The 19,206-nt window shown below is 42.9% G+C and overlaps 2 protein-coding genes across 2 annotated transcripts in view; both read right to left on the bottom strand.

The window, feature by feature from the left end:
• The window catches only part of mdm2 (MDM2 proto-oncogene), a 387,699-nt gene that overhangs the window by 211,337 nt on the left and 157,156 nt on the right, over nucleotides 1–19,206 (bottom strand). The window lies entirely within an intron of this gene.
• On the bottom strand, nucleotides 3,247–17,918 carry c22h12orf56 (chromosome 22 C12orf56 homolog). Its single transcript, XM_034163910.1, is given in 13 exon segments — nucleotides 3,247–3,600; nucleotides 4,136–4,317; nucleotides 4,539–4,616; nucleotides 6,551–6,625; nucleotides 7,251–7,338; nucleotides 7,763–7,852; nucleotides 8,191–8,285; nucleotides 14,395–14,431; nucleotides 14,566–14,642; nucleotides 14,869–15,033; nucleotides 15,224–15,362; nucleotides 16,757–16,875; nucleotides 17,667–17,918. Coding segments are annotated over 13 exon segments (1,509 nt in total). The 3' UTR covers nucleotides 3,247–3,488.

Genomic DNA, 19,206 nt, shown 5'->3' with positions numbered 1-19,206 from the left:
TTCCTGTGATGTATTTTGACACATTTACAGCCAATATGCAAACCACACCCCCATTCTGGTTTTTACAGTAAACTATATCACAAATAAGCCCATTTAGGTGAATTCTGGTATAAACTTTTTATTACTTCTGTTCTGATCACTTTATAAATGACAAAACCATTCAAATGAAAAGCATTTATCAATAAATTAAATATGGATGCCATGTAAATAGATTATTTATTATATTGACAATAGCTTTTAATAGACAGAGGTTCTGTGTATGCAATATCAGATGTTTGACATCCTGACAATAGAGCATTGTGTTTGCATCTCTTACTCTAAACACTATGCTGCCCACAATTAAAGTGAATACAGCTGCATAAAAGGTTACTGAACAAAATGCTATGGTAACTATAAAAAATAGAACAATTATTATACAGTAGTTACACATATGAATAAAAGCATGACTTGGGCAAAACTACATTAATCATAAAGTCATCATATGCCTCTTCTTGTGCCTGGTCAATATCGTCATCAGAGTCACTAGTGTTTTCATCAATATAAATGTCTACAAGACTTTTTGGCAGTATTTCCTCATCAGTCCACAGAGGCTCACTTCCTCCCTGCCAAAGTAGCCTGTGGCAGCATGTAAAGAGGGTAAACTACCAAGTTGGCATTTGGAAAAAGTCACACATTTCATTTGCTGAATTACCAACCCCTTCTGAAGCAAACGGTTGGGAGATGAAAGAAGGGCATTTGGAGCCTCTGTGGACTAATGAGGAAATACTGCCAAAAAGTCTTGTAGACATTTATATTGATGAAAACACTAGTGACTGATGACGATATTGACCAGGCACAAGAAGAGGCATATGACTTTGAAGCAGATCTTTATGATTAATGTAGTTTTGCCCAAGTCATGCTTTTATTCATATGTGTAACTACTGTATAATATGTTCTATTTTTTATAGTTATCATAGCATTTTGTTCAGTAACCTTTTATGCAGCTGTATTCACTTTAATTATGGGCAGCAGTGTTTAGAGTAAGAGATGCAAAAAAGTAACCGTTACTGACTGCCACAATCTTTTTTTCTTATAGTGTTTCTTAAAGCCAGAAAGTTGCCATTTGAAATGACTTTAGTTTTGTGTCATGTCTGTGATCTGCTTTTTTTATACAAAATTAAACAACTGAATGAACATCCTCTGAGGCCGGTGATTCCATCATTTTTGCCAGGGGTTGTATAAGTTAATGAATAGACAGTATTTTGTAAAACAGCTACTGTGTCTTAAGTAGACGAGATTTTTAAATTTAGTTTGTTGTTTTGTACATCCAAAAGGTGTCCACATAGAGGCAAATCAACATTTTTTTCCTGCTGTTAACAATAAAGGTATGAGGAAGCTACAATTTTAGGTTTAAAAAAACACGCATTTTTGGGTAATCTCTTGAGGGTTACTCTAGAATTTCTATCAGAAGGGTGGTTGCATCCCAAAATTTTCACTGTTAACGTCTTTAGTCTTCTTTTATATACCCAAGAGCATCAAAAAACACCAATAGCGATGAGTCCTGGGGGGGTGCACGGTAACCCACCCTAGCCCACGGACTACAAGAACACTTAGGCAGAGGGAGATGAATGATTGTAGTGCAGACACTCGTTTTTACGCAAACATGATATTAAGATATAACATCACAAAAGAGTTTGCACTATACAGAACGCTAAAATGTTGGTGCATCTTTGATTAAGTAATTGTCTGTGTCATTAACATCAGAAACTTCTCGCATTTCACAATATTTTCATCTGCTGCTGCGGAAGACAGTTATTCTGCTCTCATGACCAGTTTAACAGTTTTCTACTGATGGTATGGGAATGCATCTATCCATTCATTCATTTTGTGCCATTTATCGAGGTCAGGGTAGCAGAAGACCAAGCAGCTCGTCCCACACTTCCCTAACGTCAGCCAAGTCCTGTAAGTTTTCTCAGGGGATCCCGAGGCATCTGAAAGCAGCATTAGACTTTGAGTCCAGTGACAACGGTCTGTTCAGAATCCTAACATGAATCTGATGTTAATCTAGGATCTGAATGAATGAATCTAGGGGTTGGTAAGGTTAGACCTTACTTGTGTGAAGCACCTTGAGGCAACTTTGTTGTGATTTGGCATTATATAAATGAAAATAAATTGAAAAAATTTAAAATTGATGTATTGTAGTTGCACATCAAAGCACTGAAGAACCTTCCAGAAAATAACTAGAAAGCACTCAGAGAGCTCAAACCTCCACCACGGCCACAGATTCCCCGACTGCCAAAACACCCACTTTCATTTAGACTCAAGCCTCTTTCCCTAAGAATTTATCTAAAATTTCATCCAAATCCATTCACAGTGTTTTGAGTTCACTGTTGCAGTATCTCTGATGTTCTTCTTGGTGTTGAATCCAGAATATGTTCCGGATGGACTCAAATATTAAATGCACCATTTGAGCAGGTTCTTCTTCTTCTTCTAGTTGGTGTTCAGGACATTTAATCATTCATCCGAGTGGCTTTCCCACTACACATTAATCTAGTTTGGGCTCCACTTTTGTCAAAACATTTCTGCTTTGAGGTTCTCAAATCACTTTGCTCTGTAGTCACATGTTTCAAATTTGAACTCACGTCAGTCAGTTGCTTGGTTTCCTCCAGCAGGCGATATATGTCAAGTAATCTGTGTCAACTGTTGTTACAGAGTTGATGTTTAGTTATCGTTGACATGAGAATCTGCAATGACCAATCAGAACCCATCCTGCTACCGCTGACCTGTGTTCAGAAAGGCGGTGGTTATGATAGCCAACATGTCAGCTCCAGCTGACTGAACGTTATGTAAAACAAAGACTTTGAACCAGTTCATGACTTATCTGGGATTTCTTCAATTGCACAAGTTTGCTATTTTATGTTTTTTAAGAACTGAACAATTTAAATAGAATAAAGCATCTTTCAAGTCTGTAGAAACTGTCAGAATAAAAAGTGATCAACAAAATGAATTTCTTGTTTCTTAATCGTGTCTCATCCCATTATGTCATTTATCATCTTTATTAAATGTCATTTTATTTCTGTACCTTTTCTGTAAAGCACTTGAGTCACTTTGACACAAACACAAAGTATTCCTGCTGAATTTCATGTACTTCCAGTCCCGTCCAAAAACTACTGGAAGATTAAGACCAGTTCAGTTATTTCAGTGACACACTGATGACGTTTGGATTAGCGATTAAAAGATGAATTTGAGAAAACTTTATTTTCTGGTATATTCACATCTGGAAGTGTTAACATAGAACATAAAACCTGCTGGATCAGACCACCCAAAGCATGGACAAGCAAAAACACTGGAACATGACAGACAGGTGTCAGATTGGTTGATGGGACGATGGTGTTCTGTCAAAGGACAGACATTCAGCATGAATGGGAATCGAACCCAGGTCTACATACTGTAAATCTATCACCCGGTCCCACTGAGCTACCTGCTCTACCATCTTTTCTTTCGTGTGATCATCTGTGCAGGACGTCCGTCAGAACGCGTTTGATCAGTCTCAGAGCCGCTCTGCTGATCGGGTAAAGAGGCGGCAGCTTCTCCTCGGAACGCCGCAGATTCACAAAGAACCTGCAGAGTGCAGAAGGAAAACCTGTGAGTGGGACTCATTCTGTGAGAGTCGGATCAGAGCGGCACCTCCGCTGTGTGGTGGAAACCTGCGCCTTTAAAGATTTCAAAGCTATAGCGCCTTTCAAATTTCACAAAACAGAAAATTAATTTCGACTAAAATCCAAGCACTATGTAGGTTTATTTTTGTAGCATGCTGCAAAATTACAGATCATTTAATGAAGAGGACATTTATCTGGAGGAAGTTTAATACTGAATATTGTCTTTTCCTTCATATCATGCAGACTACAGGAAGAAGCACGTGGGAGGTTTTGAGATGACCTATGACCCATCTTATGCTAACATCCATAAGATTTTATAAACATTCATAAGTCCTTTATAAACAGTCATAGTTATTCTTATTAGCAACAAATGTGATATTTCAGTATATAAGTTACACCAGAGTATAAGTAGCGAGAGCTCTAAAATGGGTAAAAAACAAACAAATGCAACTTATACTTAAAATACGTACAGGTGGGAACGCTGCTGCAGGACAAACCTGAACTCCTCCCTGAAGCTGGACTGGAGGTGCTGTCTCAGGCGATGGCTGTACTACAGACAGGCCAGCAGGAGGCGACAGCGCCGGAACAGCAAAACGGACTGAACCGGACTCAGGTAAAACATCTTTGTATCTAACAGAGCCAGAAGCACCTGCTGAGCCTGGTACCCAATGAAGGACAACTGCACAGAGACAGAGACCAGGAGGTGTTGGTTACCAAACCGTCAACCTCCAAAGCACTTTCTGTCCCACTGGTCCTCAGTTAGGATCCAAAGACACATACGGCAATTAAACTGAACTTGCACATTAAAAGAATAAAACTGCAGTTTTATGGACAAAAATAAACCAAAATATCAGCTGGTTTATCTGTGTTTTGTTAGTGATGGACAAGGACGATGTTCACCAGGTGAGGATGAGGGTTCAGAGCTGTGATGATCCAGCCAACAGTCAGGACATTATCACAAGAAGGACACCTGTTTACCTGAAACACACAAATCTGCCGTCAACTGAAAGAACTCGTCCAGAAAACAATCAAAAATATCACTGTTTCCCCATCCAGTGACTGAAACCTTATCGGTACATCTGAGAGCTCTTCAGTGGACCTCTGTCAGCGCTTTAGGTCTCACACCTTCACCATGTTTTAATATCAGCTTAATTCAGGCAGTCAGGATGAATGGACACAACACGATGTGACACACTGACTTTGGTGAGTATCACAGCTGCCACTGGGGCTAATTAATACACACAAGGGTCTAATATTACAACTGCAAGGATACATGAAGTGGACACATCTTGGTGCAGGTTTAACAGCTGAGACACCAGTGTGCAGTTTGCAGAGATCACAGGTTTGAGTCTTGGCCTGGATGACTTCTGCACCTTGTCTCTCCCAGGATAACAAGAAAACTCAGGCCTTGGGAAAACGTGGCCCAGGTTGGGGTTACGTTTAGGGCGCTGTGGCTGTGTGGATCAAGCAGTCACTCACGCACGCGCGCGGGTTCGATCACCAGTTCTGATCATGTACACACAGGCGCTGCATACACACACACACCCGCGCTTCACCTTCTCTCCAGCTGATTCACTCACTCTCTTCACTCACTGGATGAATGCATTTAGTGTTTGGATGTTGTACTGTCTCGTACATAATTCAGTGACTGAAACGCTGTTCAGAAAAGAATGCAGTCATTTGCGATCACACCTCTGTGGATCAAAGCTGTTCACACGTGAATGTCCGCTGCTGCTGAAACTTTTTCCACACTTGATGCTCAAAGTCTTGCTTCTGTAAACTGTCACCTAGTTTGCACAAACCAAGGCGCAGTTCGCTCTGAGAGATCACAACAGATGACACAAAATATTATTACGTTGTGTCGGCCCTGCAGCTCCATGGCAACGAGGCTGATCGCGCTCCTGCAAAACCCCCCTGCTGCTAACAAATACGCAGCCATCAAGGATCACCTCCTCAAAACTTTTGAACTGTCATACGCTGAAAGGGCCAGCAGGCTCTTCTCTCTGCACGGGCCGGAGGACAGCAAGCCCTTCAGAGTTCACGGACAGAATGCTGCAGGTCCTGAGAGGACACCGGCCAGACTTTTTGTGCAGCAATTTCCTCCTCAGGTGCGCGCAGCGCTGGGCAACACTATGATCACGGACTGCCATGCACTGGCGAAGGAGGCCGACAAATTCTTACTGGCCGGCTCAGCACCACGGAATGACAACAGCTGCACTCGCCCCATCACACGCAGCAGCAGAAGTCTCACACCACACACCAGCACTGCACATGGAGGAGCTGCATCTCTCCCCCACAGCAGCGCTCACAAACTGCTGCACTGTATTAAAGTGTTCAGCTGGTCGAACGAAGTCGAAATAAATGGCAACGTTACAAAAACTAAGCAAATGATAAGAAACCGCCAAGAACAACAGAAAAACGAAATACAGATGAACTGAGATTTTTGGCACCAGTCATTTTTTCATCAAATTTTTGAAAGTTTAAAAATCCCGACAAAGCGCCAGCTGCAGGCACAAAGCTGTGCGAAGTTTAAACGATGCCAACAAAAGTCAATGAAAGTCTAGATTTCTTTTTTCATTTGGGATTTGTTGTCCTTCTTTAAATGTCGTGTGGCCGCGCCTTTATAAAACGCCAATGAACTTATTGAATAAAGGGAGACTGACGCCGACTGTTGGAAATCTGTGTGAATAAAACCAGCAATCTTAGCGCCCTATCCAACCCCACTGTTGCAGAAAATGACAACAAAGATGGATCTTAAAAACATCAATCTAGTGTTGATTTAAGAAGAGCCAGTGTACATCAGAAGAGAACATATAGAAAAGTGAAAATCTGGATCCACATGTGCAAAAGCTCCAGCAGAGCCTGGACCAGAATCTGAGAAAGTATCAGTAAGAAGACTCACACCGACTCACCTCCTGACCTAAATGCAGCAGCTCAAACATCAGCGAACAGGCGGCATCCAGGTACTCGTGCAGTAAAACCCGACACTGGCAGACAGCAACAAATCAAAGAGTCCAGTTTCAGTTCTTTCTCAATCCGTCACATGCACTTTGACAGATCAGGTTAAAATATCCAATCCTAAAATTATACAGATGATACTTCACTAATCTCCTTGTTCACTTCAGGAATATGTCACATCAATGTTTTAACTTCAGGTCTGGGAACCTGTGCTGGTGCCACATGTCACAGCATCCATCACACCAAAGAATGTCCCCGAGTCTTGACGGGCAACCACCCGGACAGACAAACAGACCACCCCCAACCTCCCAGTAGAAGCAGTCTGGTGCAAACAGGTGAAACGTAGGTGTCCTCTTGACCTTCTCCGGTTGCTGGAGCCTTCAACAATGAGGCACCTGCATGCTGGATCACGTCCAGAGAAATGCACCACATGACAAAAATGTAGCTGCCATTCGCTCGTGATGCACATAATGCAAATCGTCTGAGTCTCCCAAAGTAACAATGAAGCCCTTCTAGGGTACCCAAATGGAAGGAAAAACAGCTTGTCATGTCAGATCCACCTGATACCACTCAACCCTGCAGCTTCACCCGCCCTCGGCTCTTATTATACAGAACTGTTTTTTAATGAGTAGTTTTAGTTCTTTACGAGCTCACCTCTGGGTCAACAGGACGTTCTGGGGTGTTTGTCTGGAGCTGTGGATCACATATCAAGGCCAGCAGCATTCTGGATGTCAGCACTCCTCTGCAGGAAATAAAAGTCAGCTGCAACACCTCGGCACATTTTTAAAAGGTTTTTCAAACAGCCATCTGGCCTCTGTGGGCAACTTTGACCATTTTCTTGACGCATTTGCTCATGTTTTGCTCCTGACAAAAAGAAAGTCCACCCGTGTGCACCAGTTACTCAAGAATGACATGAACTGTCTTGTGATTATACGTCAATAAATCTTTAGCAGAACTTTCATCAGGAAGGTCTTTTCCTTCACGTGTTACCATTTACCAGTGAACCAGTTTCCTCCTACCTTTTCCTCCAGCATCTGGACTCCAGGGATCACATCCCTACATGTGTTTGCTGTGGTGCAGTGAGCTTGGTTTTGTAAGCTGTGGCTCAATGAGAAAAGAAGAAAGAAAGAGGAGCTTCATTAAAATAGAAAGCTGGATGTGTTTACTTTTTGGCAGCGAGAACGGTGAGTCTGGCTGGTTCCACCTCCGTGTCTCTGAACATCTCAGCCAGCGTCTGGACAATCACAGAGCTCAGTCTGTGGAGAGGCTTCTGGTTAGTGTCCCAGCATGTCTCCAAAGTCACACCATCACACCCGACTCAAGGCTACGAACAACAGCATGCATATACTGCCACCTTGTGGTTACTCTCTACAGAGCTGAAAATTATTGCAATAATCTGTAAATCTGAAAAAAAAAATCTGAGTATCTTTGTAGTTTTAACAGCCAGGCAATAAATAAATAAATAGCAAAATAATAACAAGACATCTTGTGTTGGACATTTTCAATCCAGTCCAATCTAGATTTTGTACAAACAACAGATTAATTTGGTTTTTATAAATATGAAAACTGGACAAACAGTTTTCCTCAGACTTACAGCAGCTGATCCTCTGTGTGAATTCTGCTGGACCCTTGACACCTGCGCAGGGAGCCCTCCAGAGTCTGAACCAGGAAGGTACACATCTCACTGGACTGAAAAACAAGAAAGCACAAAACACTAAAGAGTGGAATCTTTGAAAAAGAATTCCATATTAATCTATATTTTTAATATTTCCTTGTTAAAAATTTTGACTTCCTGCTCACACTGGCATTTTGACAGGTTTGTAGGATAAATTTACCATATTTTGACTATAACTTGCATTTGCTAAAAAATACATCATTACAATGAAAAAAATAACAATACTAAAATACCCTCAGCTGTATGAGCCGTGTGTTCTTCATAATTTGCAGCTGTTTAACTATTTATTAAGATCCTGTTGTCTTAAATACAATTTGTACAAGTTCAATGAAGCCCCTCTATTAATCAGTCAATCAAAAACAATATTTACATTTTAACAGCGTCTGCAGGAGGCTTTGCATGTGTGTGTACATGAGCTTTGGACAAAAGCAGAAGAGATGCAAATCAAGGACTATTTGTAAAATACCCTCTGTGCATTTGCTGGTATTAATGAGACAAATTTAACTCCATAGGAAGTTAGCTACCAGCCTGTGACGTCACCATGCTAAAGTCTGCGAAATACTCTAAGTTCAGAGGTGTTATTAGGTTCCAAAAACTGCATTTTCCGTTTTATTTCTCGCTAGCTTTTACATAATATATGACAAAGAGGACATATTTACACACAAACGAAACAGAGTTTGTATCTCCCAGCCTGTGATGTCACCATGCTAACATCCGCGAAATAAGTTCAGAGGTGTTATTAGGTTCCAAAACTGGCGTTTTCGGTTTTAGAAGTGTTTATTTCTCACTAGCTTTTACATAATATATGAGAAACCTATATAAACACACAAAACAACGCAGTTTTGGAAAGACCAGCCACCGACGTCACTGTACAGCTCCACTCTGATTGGTTGTCACGCCCACCACTCAAAAACAACGGAACAGGTGCAAACAGAATGTGAGTTTTTAACCTCTCAAAATACCTCTTAAAATATGTCAAGGTTTGCCATCTTTGAACTTGTCCAAGGTCTGTGTCCCAAGAATGTTCCCAGTAAATTTGAACACTGTGGCTGTATTCTTTTATTATTGCAGTTTATTTTGTTTAGTGATTTCATTCCTTGGAAAGTTCTATTCAAATATTCATTATCATTTTTATTATTATTATTAACAAACCTGCAATTTTTCAATAAACAAGTTGCACCACAGAATAAATCACAGGACCTCCCAAACGAGTAAAAATAAAAAATGTCTGGAAAATACAGTATATGGCACATACATTTAAATTAAAAATAAAAAGCAGATTAATTTTGTGTTCATTTCTACTGTACAGAAAATGTAATGAATCATGATTTTTTTGTTAACTGTTACACCCGTATGTTTTTAATCTTGATTTTTATTTTTTACATACACAAGTCGCTTCAGAATTGAAGTCACAGGACCTAGATTGAAGGCCCCTTCACACATAGTGTGAATATGTACAACTCCAGGGCGACACCTGGTATGTGCGCACCATAAAACATTGCGCCGACGGGCAGGCGTGCACGATGCTGGTTCGACAGTTCGTGCATGTGGGAACACAGTGCCACCAAATAACAAATAAAAAAAAATATGCTGCGACAGTTCCATGCACACGGAAACACGGCAGCTTTTCCCCAGTAACCACATCACACAGCTGAAAAAATATATATACATGTCACCCACGGGATTCAAACTTGCGCTTTCCAAAAGCTCTGACTGCAGCCAGAAACTTTACCAAGTGAGCTGCCATCACTGTCCTGTAAAAGGTGCAGTTATATCAGGAAGCACATGGACGTATTTAAAAAATAAAAATAAAAACGACGCACCATATAAAAACATCACATTGTATTAAACACATATTAATGTTTTGACTTGATTCGCAAATTGACAAGAAACTGAAATGCACCACAGAGTGCAGATCAGGAATCAGTTTAGCAATAAGATGCGCCGTCTAGTGGTTGTTAGAGACAGGCCACAAAATGCAGAAAATCAGCGTTGCTACATGTTTACGGTGTACGAAAGGTGTGAACCAGTCACAGCTGTGATTCCATAAAATTATTTAAAACATTTTGATAATGTTCTGATAAACTGATTGTTTATTTGTGAATCGGCTTAGTGTTAATCTCCAATCATCACATATCTACTCTCCACTATCTGTGCAATAAACACTGATGTCACTACGTTACCAAATTTTCTGCAACGACAGGGCTCAATAGCGCGCTCCCACTGGACACCGTGCAACACAGCAACCAACCATAGTTTTATTCACACAGATCATCAACCGTGCATATCAGTCTAACTTTGTTTAATAAACTCAGCATCAAAGCAGCGATAATAGTCACAGCCAGATTACAACTCAATGTAGCAAAGCATCTTTTAAAAACACATTTTGCACTTCTTTGCATCAAATATGTTTCTAGTAGTTGGCAGATGTGACATACCCTCATTACCGGCCAATGAAGTCATGATTTCCTCATAAATAAGCACGTTTTTTTTACTCGTCTATTTTATTTTCCTCGACACAGTACAGGTGCATAGCCAGAATAACAAGTGGATAAAAGCCCCTCTCCCCCCTACACACAACTTCAACGGTCAGTTTTGATACCACTGTTGCTCTGGGGGTTGGTAAGGTTAGACCTTACCTGTGTGAAGCGCTTTGAGGCAACTCTGTTGTGATTTGGCGCTATATAAATGAAAATAAATTGAAATTGCTGATAACAATAATAAATGTATTTTTAACTAAAACATTGTTTAATCAGCGTGTCCTGGGTCTTCCCCGGGGCCTCCTCCTGATGGGACGTGCCCGGAACACCTCTCCAGCGAGGCTTCCAGGGGGCATCCGGAAAAGATGCCCGAGCCACCTCAACTGGCTCCTTTCGACGTGGAGGAGCAGCGGCTCGACTTCGAGCTCCTCCCGAGTGACCGAGCTCCTCACCTTATCTCTAAGGGAGCGCCCAGCCACCCTGCGGAGGAAACTCATCTCCGCCGCTTTTACTCGCGATCTCGTTCTTTCGGTCACGAGCCAAATCTCATGGCTATAGGTGAGGATCGGAACGTAGATCGATCAGTAAATCGAGAGCCTTGCCCCCCTACTCAGCTCTCTCTTCACCACGACGGTCCGATACAGTGACCGCATCACTGCAGATGCTGCACCGATCCGTCTATCGATCTCACGCTCCATCCGTCCCTCACTCGTGAACAAGACCCCGAGATACTTAAACTCCTCCACTTGAGGCAAGGACACTCCACCGACCTGAAGAGGGCAAAGCACCTTTTTCCGGTCGAGAAACATGGCCTCAGATTTGGAGGTGCTGATTTTCATCCCGGACACTTCACACTCGGCTGCAAACCGCCCCAGTGCACGCTGAAGGTCCTGATTTGACAAAGCCAACAGAACCACATCGTCCGCAAACAGCAGAGACAAGATTCTGTGGTTCCCAAACCAGACCCCCTCTACACCCTGGCTGCGCCTAGAAATTCTGTCCATAATGATAATGAACAGAACCGGTGACAAAGGGCAGCCCTGGCGGAGGCCAACATGCACTGAAAACAGGTTTGACTTACTATCGGCAATGCGAACCAAGCTCCTGCTGCGGTCGTACAGGGACCGGATAGCCCTTAGCAAAGGACCCCGTACTCCCGGAGGACCCCCCACAGGATGCCCCGAGGGACACGGTCGAATGCCTTCTCCAGATCCACAAAGCACATGTGGTCTGGTTGGACGAACTCCCATGAACCCTCGAGCACCTGATGGAGCGAGTAGAGCTGGTCCAGTGTGCCGCGACCAGGACGAAAACCACACTGCTCCTCCTGAATCGGAGGTTCGACTATCGGTCGAATTCTCCTCTCCAGTACTCTGGAATAGACCTTACCGGGGAGGCTGAGGAGTGTGATCCCCCTGTAGTTGGAACACACCCTCCGGTCCCCCTTCTTAAACAGAGGGACCACCACCCCGGTCTGCCAATCCAGAGGCACTGTCCCCGACCGCCACGCGATGTTGCAGAGGCGTGTCAGCCAAGACAGTCCCACAACATCCCGAGACTTAAGGTACTCAGGACGGATTTCATCCACCACAGGAGCCCTGCCACCGAGGAGCTTTCTAACCACCTCGGTGACTTCAGCCTGGGTAATGGATGAGTCCGCCTCTGAGTCCCCAGTCTCTGCTTCCTTTTCGGAAGACGTGACGATGGGATTGAGAAGATCCTCGAAGTATTCCTTCCACCGCCCGACAACATCCCCAGTCAGGTCAACAGCTCCCCACCCGCACCGTAGACAGTGCTGGTGGAGAGCTGCTTCCACCTCCTGAGGCGTCAGACGGTTTGCCAGAATTTCTTCGAGGCTGACCGATAGTCCTCCTCCATGGCCTCCCCAAACTCCTCCCAGACCCGGGTTTTTGCCTCTGCGACTGCACGGGCTGCAGCACGCTTGGCCTGCCGGTACCTGTCAGCTGCCTATGGGGTCCCACCTACCAACAAAGACAAGTAGGACTCCTTCTTCAGCTTGATGGCATCCCTTACTTCTGTCGTCCACCACCGGGTTCGGGGATTGCCGCCGCGACAGGCACCAGAGACCTTACGACCACAGCTACGAATGGCCGCATCGACAATGGAGGTGGAGAACATGGTCCACTCGGACTCCATTTCTCCAACCTCCCCCGGGATCTGGGAGAAGCTCTCCCGGAGGTGGGAGTTGAAAATCTCGCTGACAGAGGGTTCTGCCAGTCGTTGCCGGCTTCCTCCCCTCCCAGCGGATCCAACTCACCACCAGTTGATGATCGGTCGACAGCTCAGCCCCTCTCTTCACTCGAGTGTCTGAGACACGTGGCAGAAGGTCAGATGATACGACTACAAAGTCGATCATCGACCTCCGGCTCACGGTGTCCTGGTGCCATGTGCACTTATGGACACCCTTGTGCTCGAACATGGTGTTCATGATGGACAAACTGTGACTAGCACAGAAGTCCAACAACTGAACACCACTCGGGTTCAGATCGGGGAGGCCGTGCTTCCCGATCACCCCCCTCCAGGTCTCACTGTCGCCGCCCACGTGGGCGTTGAAATCCCCAGGGAGAACAATGGAGTCCCCAGTCGGACCGCTATCTAGTACCCCTCCCAGGGACTCCAAGAAGGTCGGGTACTCTGCACTGCCGCTCGGCCTGTAGGCCGAGACAACAGTGAGAGACCTGTCCTCGACCCAACACATGGCAACTGAGCTGGGGAGCAATAAGCAATGCAACCCCAGCTCTCTGCCTCTCCCCTTGGGCAACGCCAGAAAAGAGGAGCGTCCAGCCCCTCTCCAGGAGTTGGGTACCAGAGCCCAAGCTGTGTGTGGAAGTGAGCCCAACTATCTCTAGTCGGTATCGCTCAACCTCCCGCACAAGCTCAGGCTCCTTGCCCCCCAGCGAGGTGACATTCCACGTCCCAACAGCCAGGAGTTGTGAGTGCGGACCGGGCCGCCGGGCCACACGCCCTCGACCGCCACCCAATCCTCTCTGCACCCGACCCCCATGGCCCCCTCTGCAGGTGGTGAACCCACAGGAGGGCGGGCCACGTCGCTCTTTTGGGCTGAGCCTGGCCGGGCCCCATAGGCTAAGGCCCGACCGCCAGGCACTCGTGCGCGAGCCCCAACCCCAGGCCTGGCTCCAGGGTGAGGCCCCGGCTCCGCCATACTGGGCGACGTCTCAGTCCTTGATTTTTTACTGGTCATGGGAGCTTCTGAACTGCCCTTAGTCTGACCCATCACCTAGGACCTGTTTGCTTTGGGAGACCCTACAAGGGGCACAAAGCCCCCGACAACATAGCTCCTAGGATCATCCGGGTACGCAAACTCCCCCACCACGATAAGGTGGCAGCTAGAGGGGGAGGGACTACATCTCTCGGCTGGCTTGGGAACGCCTTGGGGTTCCCCCGGAGGAGCAGGGCAAGGTGTGTGGATCGGGAGGTCTGGGCGGCTTTACCTGAGCTGCTGCCCCCGCGACCCGACTCCGGATAAAGCGGAAGAAAATGGATGGATGGATGGATTGTTCAATCAATATCTGCTAGGGCGCAGCAGATACCCCACCTACATTGGATGGTGCACATTTTGGATATACGACACTTTTGTCACATCTTCTAGATAACACCTTGCCTGGAAGAGCCTCACGCGAGTTGCCGCTAGCGGCACACTGTATTGTAAATACACTCAACTGAACCAGAAACTTTATACATCACATTTTCCACTATATAGTAGAGCTTTGAACGTCTTAAACCACAGAGTGGCGCTCAGCTTGTATGTGACCCCAGTGAACAGTCTGTGTACCTGAGGACAGGAGGACAGACATTCTGTGAGGCACTGCAGTTCCTTCTGTAAGTCGGGTCCAACATCAAAGTGGATCTCTGCACACAAACACAATCCGGGTTCAGACCGCACAGATCTGATGTTGTATGACTGTCACATTTACAAATAATTAAATATTATAAAGTAACTTTAAAACACTGTTTCACAAATATTTGAATTTAAATAAAACATTTACTGTATCAATCTATTTATTTATTGTTTATAACATTGATTAAACTCATGCGTCACATCTTTTGAATGAGGATAAAAGTCTGAATCACTCACAATAATAAACATGTTACATGCACTCTGCAGATGGCGGTACAGCGTGGACGTCTGCGATACGATGTACAGATGCAGCTCCGCCTCTCTCCCCACTCCACACTTCTCCTCGTCCGACTCTCCACTCGTTATTTCGTCTCTTCCAAAGAGTCCGGTCCTCTCGGACACCTGGAACGCCACCACTCAGAGGTTTAGCATCCTTTTACACTCCTGAAGGCATAAAATTGTCTCTCACTGTTACGTGAGATAAAACAGCAAATCAGAGAGAAATTTCTCAAAATCTGATTATCGTTCAGTTGTGACACTGTCTAGAAATTCCTGAACATCTGTATTACAGTTACCCTCCATTCATCCATACTTGTCCAGGCCTGAGGCTCTTTGACCTTTGACCTGGGGGCGGTGGAGGTGAGTTGGGTGAGAAGCAGAGAGACGGAGGCTGCGGGAGCTTCACAAGGGTTCCTGTTTCTGTGTTTGTGCGGAAGGTGGAGGCCGTGCCCCTGAACGGGTGAAGCAAAGTAGAGTCAATAAACAGTAAAACAAAGGTAACATAGGTAAAAATAACAATTTATGTCTCCCTCTGAAGAAAAAAAAAACAAAAACAACAAACAGTATAAAATAGTCACCTACTTTCAAAAAAGTCTAGAAAAATTAACAATTACAATGACCGTTCAGATTATTACAATTCAGATTATTTAAATTATCATGATCACAGTTTAGATTATTACAGATCAGATCATTAAAATACAGTTTATCACAGTTTAGATATTATAGTTCACATTATTAAAATTTACACTATTAAAATTAGGATTATCACAGTTTAGATTACTATAGTTCATATTAAAATTCTGATTATCTGTTCAGATTATTACAGTTCACATGATCGCAGTTCAGATTATTACAGATCAGATTAAAATTCAGATTATCAATTTAGATATTACAGTTCATATTATTAAAATTATGATTATTATAGTTCAGATTAATACATTCAGATTATCACCATTCACAAGATCACAGATCAGATTATTACAGAGCATATTATTAAATTTCAGATTATCAGTTTATCTTTCCAGCTCTAAAACCCTTTCCACACCTCAGAAGCAGTCAAAAATTTTTAACAGCATCACAAAATCATCTTTAGAAAAAAAGGGCTTCAAAATCCAAGTCTACTTCAGTGGAGTTTGTTAAAGATTCCAAACAAACCAAGTGAGGCGGAGTGACACTTGACTTTTTGACTTTATGTATAATGAGGTGGCTCTACGGGGAGGTAGGTGACTGCAAAGAAAACAAAGTGCATCAAGAAATGAATTAGTAATCATTACATAGTTTTTATATTCTGTTTGTGAGTCTGGAACCAATAAAGTCCAGCAGACTGACTGAGAACAACGAGCTGCTCGTAAAATGAGACAACTTGTATTTTAATAAATTATAAGTAATCCAAGAAACTCTTCAAGTTAAACCAACACACGCACACTTTTTTCCTACATGTGCTGGACATGTGTTCTTCACCTGTGTGTGAGTTCAGGACATGTCCTCTGTCTGTCTGTTACAGGGGAGACGAACAAACATAAGCATAAAATATAATGTAAATTATAGCTATATTTGAAGAAAACAATTAGAAGAATTAATAAAACAGAAGAAAAAAAATGCAGTTTCATTTTTTTAGACTTGCCCCCCCCCCCCCCCCACACACACACACACACCACCAAAAGGGTCAATATTTTATTTTGATAATCAATTATTTGTGTAATTTATCAAAGAAATCATTTAAAAACCCAACAAACTCTTTAATGTATTTAAAAACATGCCCCAAAATTTACCTGCTAAGTCCTGGGGGACATTTACATGATGACTATTTCTGGGAGGTGATGATGAAGAAGGAAGTTTCTCTCACTTAAATGTTCTTAGACAACCATCTCGCTTCCCAGCGGGTTTTGATTCAGTGTAAGTAATCTGTATGTGCTGACAACATTCCTGGTCTTTCCTGCTAAGGAAATGTGGGAGGTCACTGACCTGCAGGAGGGGAAAAAGGAAAAAAAGAAAAGAAAAAAAGATTTGGATGTAGTTCTTCTAAGTTGTGACAGTTTGTAAAGTTACAGCAATTCAGCACGTTTTTTTTGCTTTGAAACACATAAAAGAAAATCTATTTTTTGACAGTGTTTCAAAATTGCTGCTGTAACAATAAATGATATATTCGTAATGGTATGAGCTGGCTGTGACTAATACAGAGAAATGGAATAAAAAATTAATTTAATGACAATTTTTATGCTTCTGGATAATTTTTAGATTATTATTTATGCATGTGTACTTTTTATGTACTATTGTACACATTTGATCAGGAAGTATAATTTTAAAGAGGTCAATACATATATGGAATAATTTACCTAATCATGTGATTATCTCACCAGATTAACCAAATTAATTTGGACAATTTTTATATTTCTATTTATGCATGATGTGTGCTTTTTATGTACTATTGTATACTTTTTAAAATCACACAAATAAATAAATTATTCATGACAATTTATTACTCTGTTTATAGCCATTTTTGTTTCTCTAGTTTTAGCGAGTGACAAAACAGAACAGTAAAATCTTGGTGTAAAAATCAATAAGTACATGACTAGAATTTTGTAATGTCAAAAAAAAAAACAACGCTATCTAACATTATTACATTTTAATATTACATCCCTTAATGTTTTTAGATTTTCTGACTTAAAAATCACTTGGAATTAGCACTTAGCTTAAAGTCTCAAAATGTGCTGGGTCACAGAATTTATTGCAACACCTGCTACGCGCGCTCTCACCAGATCGATGTCTGTCACGCGCCTGAAGCTGACGGCCATGGTGAGCGTGCGCGGCGTGTACTCGGTGAGGTACACGCGCTCGTGACTCAGCATCACGTGCATGTACGCCTTGTTGACGGTGTTCGATACCACCACGCACGGTTCGTAGACTCGGATCCGTTCGTACACCTCCGGGTCGGTGTTCCGCTTCAGGAACGAGTCCAGTCTGCTGTTACGGCGACAGACAGCGGTACAGCAGCCGGAGAGGGTCATAACTACTGGCGGAAGAGGCGGTCAGCTGCGCTCTGCGGGTTCCCGCCACCTGTCCCGCTACATCAAAGAGGACAAGCCGCGGGAGCTCTGATTGGTCTGTGCAGTCAGCAGAAACGCTTCTGATTGGCTGAGAGATCTAATATATAATGCAGTAGCCGCACTGGGATCAAGTTTTATTTTTAATTTTTAAGATTTTATTTAAAGATTCATTTTTAAATATGTGTGAACAGGTTTGTGACATTTGTTTGTTTTGCTTTTTAGAATGAATATAAATTTAAAAGTGAAGCGCACCTGAAATTCGAGTAGTACACACAAAAACTGCGCATGTTACCACGATATACACAGTATGTTAAAACTGACTATTACGTAACATTTTAATTTAATTTCATTTTGCATTCGTTTTCACTTCCAGGTTTTTATTGATGCCGCTTCCCTGGGGTGCAATTCTCAGAAGTGTCCAGTTGAGGGCGGCAGTTCACAGATAACCAAATTCCTCTTAAAAACCGATTGATCTTTTTCTCATCTCACTTTACTGACAGGTGCTACCTCATCAAAAATATATTTATTTATTTAGAATATTTAGAGAAATTAATAACTTGCATCTTTGCTTGATGCCAGTTTGGAAGTATGCTGAGAATGTCAGGCATGTCCTCGGTCCTCCTCTGCCTCAGATCACTCACTCACACACACACACACACACACACACACACACACACACACACACACACTGGCTGCAGCTTTGAAGGAGGTTTTTGTTAAAGGGCTGCACAGATCAACGAGTTGTTCGAGAGGAACAAACTCTTTATTCAATCCTCAGACACAAACTCCACCCTTCAGACTGCTGAAATCACTCTTACATTTGACCTCAACAGACCTCCATATCATTTTGTTTCCCTCCAAGTAACCTATTTACATGATTTTACAATAAAAATTATAGTCATGAAAAAACCCACAACTCTGTAAAATGGCATTAAAAAATTGTTTTGTTGGAATGAAGACCCAAAACCCCAAAATATTGAGTTCATAGTTAGTTAGTGCTTTTATTTCTAAGTGCAGGCCAAAGAAAACTGTAACAGAAGGAGTTAAGGCCAAAATTGACTTAAATCTGAACTTAAATCAGACAACACAACAATAGCAATATTACATTGATGCTCAAAATGGAGTGGGAAGAAGTAGAACTTATTAAACCCCACCCCAATTTACAAAATAATACACTCACAAAAAACTAAAACAACAGTCGCTTCATTATCAAATCATTTCGGAAAACCTCATAAAGAACCAGTCGGAA

Source organism: Thalassophryne amazonica, chromosome 22 (assembly GCF_902500255.1).
Source record: "Thalassophryne amazonica chromosome 22, fThaAma1.1, whole genome shotgun sequence".
In the NCBI taxonomy this organism is placed as follows: domain Eukaryota; kingdom Metazoa; phylum Chordata; class Actinopteri; order Batrachoidiformes; family Batrachoididae; genus Thalassophryne; species Thalassophryne amazonica.
This window is presented reverse-complemented; position numbering and strand designations above follow the sequence as displayed.